Here is a 12,566-nt window from a genome sequence, read left to right as displayed (position 1 = left end):
GATAAATGAAGCCACATTTTCCTCTGTTAAAGGTTCTGAATGGTTTTAATTAATCAAAAACTGTCCAAAAATTGACAGGTGCTTGCCACAGGTAATTAAAAAAACAACCCTATCCCATGCAAAATAAATTAGCCTGAATTTTGGTTTATAGAATTATGTTAAGTTGACAGCAGGCAGGCAAAACTGACAGATTCAATCAAAACACTGAATAAATGCAGCAAGCAAACAGTCAAGCAGTTCTTTGCATGAACAGGGACCAGTAAGTGCAGGACAGAGAGGTTTTGAAGGAAATACACAAGATGCATTAAAAAAAAAAAAAAAACATAATACACTTACACAAATTTTTTTTTAAAAAAAGTCAAGTGTTGTTCTAGCTCTACAAATAGTAAAGGATAATCAAAAGTTTAATTGCCAGGAATATTCCACAGAGAGGAGAAAGTCACAATAACACAAAACTAAGAAACAGTCAAAAATAATATACAACGGAAAAAATTAATCAAGTCTGCCATGGTCAACAGGCTCAACCTGTGTGGAAAAAAAAGAATATGATGCAGATATGAGTCGGCTGGTTGTGAAAAAGATGGAAGTCAGCACAATAAAACATTAAGCAAAAGCTTTGACGTAGACAGTTCTTACCTTGGTAGCCGCTATTCCCAAAGAAGCCATTCAAATCATATTTGTTGTCCGGTCCTCCTGAAATGAGAAAAAAAAAAAAACAGCATGCAATTCAATGAAATGTAATAAGCAAGAATCTAAAACAATAAAACTGTTTCTTTTTCTGTGTGTATGAGGCAAACAGTATGATACAATATACTGTAATACCGTTTTTAAATGGCTTCCCTCGATACTGGATTCCTGTCACACAATAGGAAGAGCTGCTCCTAAAAACTGTCCTCTTCCATGCATGAAACCTTTTTTATGACATTGTTTCGGTCCTTAAGCCTTCATCAGGTAACAAGCAAATTGTTACCTGATGAAGGGTTATGCACTGACATGTTGTTATCAGTGAAGTTTGTTGCAAGTAACAAGACAGTGTGCAGGAGTGTGTGTTTCTTGCAGCCTTTTAGATCTTTCCTCCTGCACACCTGTCCACAAGACTGCTTTGGTGAGCATAAGCTTTTATAAGTCCTGATGACATAATACAAAACAAGCTAATAGCCTCTGCCCTCATACATTCTCAGTGGGGGTGCAAAGAAACTCAAAGCAAAAGGAAGTGGCCTGTTTCTTGCAATAGTTTTGCTTACAATGATATTTTCTGTGTGCAAGTTATTTTGGGGGTAGACAGGGATTTAGGCCTATGTCAGCAGCCACCAATGAGGCATTCAAAGCCAACAAGCCTGCAAAGCTGTTTGTTCCAAATTTTGACGAGTTGGCTCGGTGGAAATGATACCTAAATGTTCACCCTGCCAGGCCATAAGTGTGGAAAAAAGGGGAATAATATCAGTGAGCTGGCCTGACGATGAGAACCATGTAGGCTCAGCCATTATATTATGTGCTTATTCCACTTCTGTCAGCTGAGTCTACAGGGTCCTCACTTCAATCAAGCCTCACCAACTTTACTGGTTAAGTCAACTCTCTTATTCTTCTTCTACTTGCCCTCCCACCCTGATGTGCTCTGCAGTGAGGCAGGTATTGTCTTCACCTTTCCGTGACTTGCCCTGTGGGTGAAAGTGTAGCTTGAGATGCTGCTGGATGTGTATCTGGCGTGGCGACTGCTCAGGCAGCAGAGGCGGGGCTTGCGTTTGGCCAGCAGGTGCGGATGCAAGGGAGAGACTGGCAGTGCCCGCAGGGTGAGGCAGGTCTTCGATGCCCGCTACAGGCTCCACATCAGATGTAAAGGAAGAGACTAGAGGCACGTAGGAGGGGACAGGGGGCAAGGCCAGGGTGGAGCTGGGTGTAGGGGCTGCAGGAAACGCAACAACTACAGGGAGAAAGAAAGGACAAGGGGAATATAGAGGTAGATAGGCAGGCAGGGTAGAGAAAGAAGAGTGGAACTGGAGGGCGTGCTTTGCTTAATCAACATGTGCATATAGGCTTTGCCTAGTTCTAATGAATAGAAAAAAGCTGTGGGCACAGTAAAGGCCACGAAGCACAAGAATTAGGAGTGCAAGACAAGATATGCCACAATGTAATCCCACAGCCTAATTCAAGATGTGCCTCCTATTTTACTGGCTCTGCTAAACGCTGCAGGAGGTGTAAATGGTGGTTGTGAGATGGGTATATCTACATTCAAAGTTGTGATTTGGATATAAACTAGTGTTATTTTATTGTTTATGCACTGTACACACAGTTAAAAGGTGGGAATGTTACCTTCAGGTTGGACGTGTCCATTAATGTAACCCCCGTTTTCTGAAAATGAACAAATGCAGTGACTGCACAGGAGGCAAAGCAAAACACAGAGAGCATTCGTTTCACCAACTATGCACATACACACCATATCTGTCAATGGATTTGCCCTCGCCTTCGACTGCCATGCCTGGAGTTGGTAGCTCTTCCTTCCCTGAGAGATCAGAGGAAAATCAAATCAGAGGAAGCTGTGGGTTTGTGCAGTGAAACCTTCAAAAGGAAACCTCTATTCCTGATGGGACACACACCATACGATTTTCCAACTGTCTCTGGCTCAAGAGGCAGGGGCTCATAAGGCATACCGGCTGTTTCTGTGTAAGGCAGAGAAAAAAAGGGAGATTTTCACATCGGAACTGAGTGCTTTTAACCACACAGATCACGTAGCTCAGTAGCAATAAGGTCACAATACCATATCCTCCAGCAGACTTTGCTGCAGATAGAGCATCAAGGGGTTGCGACTCATAAGATCCCTGGTTATCTGTTGAGACAATGAAATAAAATGATTGAGTAAATGATAGGACAATTTTAAAGATGTGTGTATGTGATGAAGGGGAATTATTGACACCAAATGAGAGAATATGTGTCATATTTTCCAGCAGATTTTGCCTCACCCCCAAATCCAAGAGGTTGTGGTGCATAGGGAACTTCACCGCCGCCTTAGTAATTGACAACCACGCAAAAATGATCAGTTAAACGCAATGAATAAACAAGCAGTGTTTAGAAGGCAGTTGCCAAGTTTGTTAAATCTCACCATATTTGCCTGTTAACTTTCCATTATGTCCAAGCTCCATAGGCTCAGGATCATATGGCAACCCACCCAGACCTGGGAAAAAAAATAAATACTTACAGTACCTCCACTCAAACATAGGCCATCATTCCACTAACTACTGTATTTAGACTATGGCTGCACAAATGTATACGTATGAGGACAACTTAATATTTATGCAGTATATAACAGTGTGCCTATATAAGCAGACAACTCAGTATGTGGCCCCATGGCTCAGACACAAACAAAAATAATGCATTCATCTGGAGACATATTTTAGCTCCCAGATTGAGCATAAGAACCATATTCTGTCAATATATCCAGCAAAGTAAATATGCAACTGTGGAACATACAGGGAGTGCACTGAATCCCAAATGCCACTGCATACTGTATGTGTGCGCTGGTTTTTAGCACAGAAAGTATTGAGCTGACTTTAAACTGAAACATTTTGCGGTGGTAATCGCAGCTCCCATGTTGTTTAATGAGTCGACTATTTTATAACACTTTGGCTGGTGCAGTTAGTTGGTGCCCCTCACAGACTCACTGTCACTGCAAAACATATTACAATCATTTTTTCTAATTTTGTGTGACATGAAAATATCCAGATGCAAAGGGTGAATACTTTATAAAACAGTACATTTGGAAATAAGGGAGAGCGTTAAGACAGAAAGGGGTCATTTGTTTTGCTTTCTTTTACCATATTGGGCAGCAATGTGGCCTTCAGGGCTATGTCCGACAGGTTGAGCTTCATAAGGCGATCCTCCATAACCTGTGGGAGAGGAGGAGGGGTGGTAGAGGAGGCAGAGTATGTGGTTAGGGGAGGAAACTGAATGAGAACTTGACTTAATGTGGTTTGCAAGTGAAACAGGGCCATGTATTCACCATATTTGCCGGCTGATTTTCTATCACTGCCGAGACCAAGAGGTTGCCCACCATTGGAGAGCTCACCATATCCTGAGAAGGGACAGAGGTAAAATACCAATAGATTGATCATATGGCCTCTTTGAATGGATCTTCTTTCAAGGCAAAACACATTCTTGGGTCAAAGTTACTTTTTGATTCACATTTGACCTTGTAAAAATGACTGTAAGAGTGAAGAAAGCTAGAGCAGTGCAATCAAATTACCAGCCACTGCAGCAGCTGTGCCAAATCAGTAATTAGATTATCTGATTATGTTCAAACTGACCTCATCACTGCTTCTAAATGGCCTGGACCATTTTCCAAAACACTAACCATATTTACCAGGTGCAGGATCCCCTCCCATGCCGGCCGCCAAACCACCTGCAAGCACACTGAATTAATATCATCTGCTGTTAGATACAAGACCAGTGTAGCTCAAGGTTGGAGGTTATGGTTATTACCAGGTTAACTTATGGGAAATGTTTTGTGCTGATTTACAAGTAGAATATGCTACTTCATTTATGATCCTACAGAACACATACAGAGGACAGCTGGGGACAGTTGTGAGATAAGTGGTGAACTCACCATATTTTCCAGATAATTTACCACCAGCAGGATCACCAGCAGGTCCATATGGGCTTCCACCATATCCTGGGTAAAAATGGGACCAAGGGAAGCAGAGTTAAAAACACAACATTTTGGGACACATACATGCGACAACACATGCATACATACATGTATATCACAGGGTGTGTATGCATTCTTATTATTACAAAAGACCGAATGAAAGGCATGAAATAAAAACCAATGCACATACCAAACTTGCCCGCCCCATTAGCTCCCCTGTTGAGAGGTTTACTAGAGAATGGCAATCCCCCAATTCCTGAATCAGAGCAAGAGAACACATGAGAATGGGCAAGGCATTTAAAGGCAGAGATCAATTGCATGTCAAATAAATTATGATAAATCGTAACTGATAACTTTCTTTCTTGAGTTACCAATTCTCATTAAAATTGTGCACATCAAGGTGAGGCAGAATTTGACTACCCATAAATTGTTTATCAGTTTTTCCTTTTGGCTGAGTGCTAGAACACGCCCAGTAGGCACTCACCGTACTTGGTTTGAGATTTATCTGGGCCCATTCCAATGGGTTGGCCCCCAAAAGGCGAGCTGCCCATTCCTGTAAATTTGGAAAGTTGTAGCACTTAACACACTCACAAAATCACATCCCAAACAGGAGATTGAAGTAAAGTCATACCTACCACCATACATGCCGCCTAATTTTCCGTTAGGACCTAGGCCCGCTGTTTGAGGCTCAAACTGACTGGTTCCTGCATGGGAATACAGTAAAATGATCTCTATCATAACTGTAGGCTCAAGGTGGAAATACTACCAGTCTGCAAACTAAGAATTGGATCTGGGGTATTGAGATTGTAGATGATAGCAATAACGATGCACATGCTTACACTATATTTTTATATAATAGCATGGTCTTACCATCTAGCCCAGCAGGCATGAGTGGGGCTCCATTGTAAGGAAGCGGTCTGGCTCCACCTGAAAAATGAACAGCAAAAGGCATGATGGTGTATTACATTTCTCCTCACTGCAGGCTTGTTTTATACGAGAAGTTCACCTCTGACCCAAAACAATCACTGCTGATGCAGGACAACAAAGTCTCACTGTATTTTCCATTTGCAGACTCAGTCCCATATCCACCAGCTCCAAGCCCGCCTGCAAAACATAAGTGAGGCGATGCACTAAAACAACATATACTGCGTGGTGATGGTGTCAAATCTGAGCTGTATTTTAGATTTGTCTCCAACAGTCATCAGTCCCCACCCATACGATACCTGATTTGCCATCAACAGCAGGTACACCCTGGCTAAGACCTGCAAAAGATTGGAAAATATTGGCTTTTGTTGTAATACATAGGTAAGCAGATATCAAATATTCTAGCCATAAAACCAAATTCCCCTGTTATCAAAAACAAAAAAACACACAAAAAACAAAAAAACAAAATCTAAAGCGTAATTTTACTGAAGACTTGGAACTTGAGGAGTGCAATTCACATTTGGGCAACAATGATATCTGTATATCAGGAAAAAGAGAAAAACTTAGTGCTATACTTTTTCTTTGTGTATTTATGTCATCACCTTTTCACTGTTAAATTAGATGAAAAAAATCTTTTTTCTTTTTGTATTTGCGTCCCTGTGCAGTTTGTAAAACCTTACTGATGCCATTCTGTCTCTAAGCCCTTAATATATAATGATACTCACTGGCATAGTCAGGCTGTACACCAGCACCATAGTCAGTCCCATATCCTGCATAAAAATTGTGCACAAACAATCTCAGCCTATATACTGTATTAGCAGGATCAAGTATATCTATATATATCTATATATATCTATATATCTATATCTATATCTATATCTATATATATATATCTATATATATATAGATATAGATATATATTCATGGATTCAGGGTGTGGTCATGAATATAAACATGAGGGTCTACCTGATGACTTGCTTGTTTCACTCTGACCTGCACTGGCTGAGAAAAGAGACGCAAAATTAAGTAACATCCAACTAATACTAGAATTGTGAATTTCCCAGAAACAAAGTGCATGTTTGAAATTTACCCTTTGAAAGTGCACCTCCATAGGGATTTCCATTTCCATATCCGGCTCCAAGGTAGGCACCTTGTCCATACGCTAACACCACAGAGAAAGAATTAAGATAGAATGTCCACAAAAGGGACTATTTTTGAAGACAATTCAGAAATAATAGTGATACAACAGTGACTGGAAGAGAAAGCGGTAGAAGAGAAAAATAAAATGACTCACCAGGTTGTTTGGGTTTCCCTGCATAAGGATATCCAAGCCCTGCACAAAACACAATAAAACAGGAGGTGGCATTTATGGCTTCTTTTTGCATTCCATTAAGGTAGAAAACTAAATGAAATTTTCCTCAAAGACTTATAATGAACCCAAGAAAGCATAAAAAACAGCTGAATAAATACATTTTCACCATATGTCTATACTGAGGGTAATTATTACCAGCTCCATATCCATTGCCATTTCCAGGAGCAGTGTAGCCTCCTCCTCCAATACCATAACCTTGGGGTGAAAAAATTGAAAATAATTTATCTTATTTTGTCTTAGCTTGCTTTAATAATCCTAAGCATGCAAACAGTTGTGGGCTTTTACCAGATTTTGGAAGGCTGCCCACCAGGACAGTTTGGAGGCTCCTATGTGTCAAGTTGTCAGGGGTGGATAAAATGTCTCCGGAATCTCATTAAAGTGTCAGTTGTAAGTATTTATTCCATGTTTGGTCTGAAATGGTCTCATGTTTTGTATCTTTAGATCTCAACCAAAAACGTTCAAACAATGTATTTGTCATTTTCAAAAATTTGTGGGTGCAAATTCTCCAAAGTAAATATTTTGTAGTTAATATCATTCCCATTGAGTTATTTAATGAGGCCACTTGCCTGGTTTGGATGCTTTAGCGCCCCCTCCATTTGGATAGCCTCCTGCACCTGCACTTGCACCATAACCTAACAAGTTATAATATGTTAGCAGTATGCCCACAATCATTTCTGTTTTCATAAACATTAATGCTTAGAGGTTGTTTTAAGCACAGGATAAGCACATTTTGAGTAAATTAATGATGAGCAAAATAATCAATTGTGAACACAACATACAAAAATAACGACTGTTAAGACGGAAGTAGACTTACCGTTGGGTTTCGCACCATATCCGCCTTGAACACCTGCTCCAGCGCCAAAGCCTAGTCACAATGTAAAGCACCATTTTAGCTTATGTGGAAAATGCTTCTTAATAAACGATCTTAATGAAACAGCTCATTATTAAGAGGATTTCACACTCAGTTCAAACTACTTTGCATTATGTGCACAGTACCTTTGGGTTTGGCACCAGTGGGCAGCCCAGCTCCTGCACCATAACCTTAAATGACAATAACAAAACAACACAAGGTTAATTTTCACTGTCTGCTTTGACGCACCATGTGTGTGTCGTCAAGTTAGTGTCCAAGCAAAAATAGATTATTAAATCAGTGGTTCTCAACTTGGGGTTTTGGTCGCAAGACGATTTCAAATGTATAACTAGAATTTTGTGATTTTAGCTTTTAAATTCCCACCAATGTGTATTCAAATGGGATATCCTGAAAAAGGAAAATAAAAATGAGTCCTAAAACCACACAACACAGAACCACTGGTTTAAATTAATATGGAATTTTTACCATCATATTATACATGATATAAGTTGGATTGTAACCATTCAAGGAGAGGAAGTTCAGACGTAAGTCAGTGTTTGTAGTCTCAGGCAAAGGGAAAGGGGGTAACCATTCATTAATAAACAAATTAACATTTAAAATATCAGAGGCAGTTAAAGTTAAAGAAATTAAAACAACTGAACTATGACAGTCCTTTTGAACACCCTTTACATGCAGTAAATGTAAAAACACACACATGCACATACAGAGAGACCACTGACGTTATGATGATCACTTGGCTCATGGCTGTTGAAAGCCATGCTGATCACTCTTATAGAAATATAAAACTCTCAATTTACCAGGTCTGGGTATTTTCACCCATTGCCCATTTGGTACTCCTGATGGTCCACAGTCTAGAATACCCATGTAAACATGTATTACCAATTCAATTCAAGCAAAACATAAAGACATTTTTAACATACACAAAAGAAATGCCCACAGCAAAACAGAAAAACTCTTTTTCATCTAGTTTTGGACAGAAAATGTTTGGACAAAATAATGAAAACACAAGAAAAAGTATACCCTATATTTCTTTTTTCTTCAGTGATGATCGTTTGATAATTATTATTATACAAATCTTCACACGTTTAAATGATGGAGGATGCAGCTCCCAGTTAAAAAGACCAGATATGTTGACAGTAATTCATCACAACTAAGATGTTCATTTAATTCATTTGATCAACTGAGGGATTAGGGCAGGAAATGTAACCTGTATCACCACACAACCACCAGAGCCCTTCATTTTGGCTCGACTTGATGTTGGCATTGCCTTAATTTTGACTACAGTCTGTCTAATGTTTAGGTAAAGTAATCGTTGTTTACCAGGTTTGGCTGATTTAGCTCCCTGTCCCTTGAGGTTTGAAGATCCTCCACCATTCTCTGAGGGTCATAAAGGCAGACTGACAAGTAAGTGCTTAATTGAAAATACTTCAACCTCATTCCCTCCTTCAAGTCTTGCAACATAAACAGTAATGGTTAACAAGTCAAGAAAACAAAAGTACAACGTGAAAAAAAAAAAATCACCTCATGCCTGGCAATGAAGGTGAAAATTGCTTCATGCAAATCTTGAATACACTGAATGTCGACCAAACCAAAACTGTCTTGTGGAACAGTGTTAAATATTAACAGCACATAAAAATAAGTATAAAAGTAAACCAAAATCAAAATCATCACACATTTAAGGAAATCAAATCATTTGAGTTTATACTTGAAAAGAATGCCCATAGTGTCAAAGGTGATATTTTAAACACTGGCTAGGATTCACTCAAACCCCCATTGCATGTATATTTGCAGTATTTTAAGATCACATGAACAGGTATAGGTAGTACATAAAGGATGTTAGATTATAAAGGCTGCAAATCTTGTGTAGCAGATGCTGCTACTTCTGCACTGAAATAAATAAACAGACAAACTCTTTGAATCTGAGTCATTAAAACAATGTAAAACAAACACAAATCCTGCAATATGGTAAATAATATTATGTGAGGCACCAAACTGACTCAACATTTACACAGGCAGCTCATACAGCGGCAACTTTAAACACACAGACACACACAAATCAACATTTAGTTTACCAGCAGGACTCCCAGCTGTAGGCTCCTCTGCTGGGTGACCTTTGACCCCAAGCCTTTCAGGTACTGACTCAGGCTGACCTCTGATGTTTGCTTCTTCTGGTGTAACTTCTGGCACACCCTTGATCAGTGTTTCCTCAGGGGTGATGGTTCCTGTGCTTTTAGCTGCCACTGTTTCAGGTGCAGGCACAACGTTGTTGGGCGAGGGTCCGCTGCTTTTAGGGGCCAGCGGTTCAGGGGTGACGGCCCCCTCACCGTCGCTGCCTGCCCCAAAAAGAATGTCTGCCTCTGCACTGTTTTGCTCAGGCACAGCACTTCCAGTAACATAACCTAAAGCCATAAATTTTTTAGCAACATTTGAGTATATTTGTTTCCAAAAATGTTTGCAATTTGCTACTACTGAATACCCCAAACCCAAATACCACGTAGAATACATATAAAAAAATAAACAATGACAGGTTCTCATATTCAACACTGTAGTTTGAGTGAAGTTAGATTTACCACAATGACACCATGGTGAGTAACAAATTCAGAGACAGTTTATCTTTATATAAACACATTTTGAGGACATCTCTCACGTACATGCAGATTCATGCATTTAGATGCCACTTGCAAGATCTTTCTCTCACGGATCATTAGATATTTTATATTCTATCATCAACAACATGCAATGCCTTTTAAGATGCAACAAATGACTTTTTTTTTTAACTAAACACACAATATAGTCCAACTACCGACAGATCTAAACAAGACATTAGCACAAACACACAAGTACAAGACACAGACACAACTAATGACTGTTGACAACAGCAGCTACAATACAAGTGATGCAAAGTTGACATTTTACACAAAATACTAGAATTAAACGAGCAGGCGACATACCAGGTTGTTCTCTTAATTTTCCGAAGTTTCATTTGAGAAGAGCATTAACAGCAGTGACTAATTAATGAAAATGTACTGATGACAACCAACAAAATATGGATGTTTGTTTAAATGTATAAAATTATGAATTAATTTTTAAGAGAACAGCCTTTAATTTCTTTGAGTATTAACACAGACGCAATTACCAAGACTCTCTATAGGCAAATGGCTCATTTGTCCAATTGGCAGATCCCCTTCAGCACCACCTGAAGACCACAGAGTCAACAGTATGTTTTCTTACAAAATCTTGTATTCAGTATCAAAAATAGGAAAAAGAAAAAAGTTTAATTTGTCAGGCACAACAGTCAGTTTCTCACTGATTGTCTACTGACAAATTATACCATTACAGACTTTGGCAGCCTATCTGGCAACAATCTACAAAACCAGTAAACTGATGTCTAGAAATCTAGAGAATTAAAACATGCTGCTACTTGATTGCTACTTTGTTGTAACTATGTTGCAATGTTTGGTAGTTGAAACACTGCAAAGCATGCTGATTAATATAAGTCAGACACTGACATCATTTACACGTGTTCAGCAGATATCAAAAGCCTACATGGCCTTACAATTTTTTATTACCATAAGGCCTGAGAGACAAACCCACCGAAAGACACTGTTTCACTTCTCACTTTCCAAAATGGAAAACTACAACACCTTGGTTATGATCTCAGTTCATATTTTGTACATCTCTATCAATTAAACATAACAATGTTTAGGATTTTTTCCCATTCTGTTGTTGTTCCTGTTCACTGAAACTGCAGGGGGACATTCATCTTTGGCTCAGTCCATAGATATTTGTCCTAAAACTGGGCCATTCCAGGATTTTAATTTACCTGTTTTGTTGTTGTTGTTGTTGTTGTTGTTGTTGTTGTTGTTTGTTTTTTTGTTTTTTTGTTTTTTTGTTTTTCAGCCATTACCAAGCTGATCAGGTTGTATTCTTAGAGCTGCTGTCAGAAAGAGGAAATTCCACTAAGTTCAATTGTTTTTTGGGGGGATAGGGAATCATATCCCTCAAAATATCATACATGAAGCTATTCCTTTTCCTGTCTTCTCTAACATGAGCCTCTGTCCCAGAAACATTCAGTCATAAGTTTAATTTTATCATAAGTACAACGCCCAGTTATTAGATATATGCACAACCAAGGTCTAGTTTTCCATTTTAAATGCATCATCAAAAATTGGCTGCCTTTTATTTTTAAATTGATATTGCTGGTTGCTATAGCCAAATGGAAGTGAAATCAAATCTCATTCAACAGATTTTCATTTCAAACCTCAAGCCAGTGATAACTGAAGCTGACATTGAGGATTAATTTGGACAAACTTGAAAGAAAATAAATACATTTGATCTACAAAATGTGAAAGCAGCCAAAAATGTGTGAGAGTTTTCAGATGCATTTCTTTTCTATGTGGAATCGTGCATATAGTTAACATCACAGTTACAATATTGCAGTCAAAGTGTAAAAACATTTAGCAGACATACACTTTCACATCAGGAAAGATTACAGTGGAGGTTTTATTACCATCAGCTAGTATAAAGTGCGTATAGTGAGTAATTCTGTCTTGATAGGATTTGATGAGATATGATGAGGTTTAGGAGAGGACAAGGACACATCATATTTATACTGATGTGCAAAGTAACATGCTGTTTTGGGAAATTAAATCACTTTTGAGATCAGGCCGAATTCATTAGTGGAAAGATTTTGCTCTAAGGGGGAGAGTTTTTTCCCCTTGTGTGATTAGGCTGATCAAAAATGTCAACTCAATAAATAT

The 12,566-nt window shown here is 38.9% G+C and overlaps 1 protein-coding gene across 2 annotated transcripts; it reads right to left on the bottom strand.

Moving 5' to 3' along the window:
- Positions 1 to 26: 26 nt before the first annotated feature.
- On the bottom strand, positions 27 to 5,543 carry cmn (calymmin). Of its 2 annotated transcripts, none has more exons than XM_030078710.1 (17): positions 5,510 to 5,543; positions 5,275 to 5,343; positions 5,124 to 5,192; positions 4,830 to 4,895; positions 4,598 to 4,663; positions 4,346 to 4,393; positions 3,995 to 4,066; positions 3,810 to 3,881; positions 3,098 to 3,169; positions 2,958 to 3,002; positions 2,756 to 2,824; positions 2,595 to 2,657; positions 2,435 to 2,500; positions 2,311 to 2,349; positions 1,643 to 1,921; positions 637 to 693; positions 27 to 525 (listed from the first exon to the last, which is right to left on the bottom strand). In XM_030078710.1, exons 1-17 carry the CDS (start codon positions 5,526 to 5,528, stop codon positions 521 to 523), a joined length of 1,176 nt encoding a protein of 391 aa, XP_029934570.1. In that variant the 5' UTR covers positions 5,529 to 5,543; the 3' UTR covers positions 27 to 520. The 2 variants fall into 2 exon arrangements, with proteins under 2 accessions (XP_029934570.1, XP_029934571.1); XM_030078711.1 differs by having other exon boundaries at positions 4,355 to 4,393.
- Between the last annotated feature and the right edge of the window lie 7,023 nt (positions 5,544 to 12,566).

The sequence above is a fragment of the Myripristis murdjan genome, chromosome 19 (assembly GCF_902150065.1).
Source record: "Myripristis murdjan chromosome 19, fMyrMur1.1, whole genome shotgun sequence".
In the NCBI taxonomy this organism is placed as follows: domain Eukaryota; kingdom Metazoa; phylum Chordata; class Actinopteri; order Holocentriformes; family Holocentridae; genus Myripristis; species Myripristis murdjan.
The sequence above is the reverse complement of the archived record's forward strand: the minus strand, read 5'-3'. Positions and strand labels throughout refer to the sequence as shown.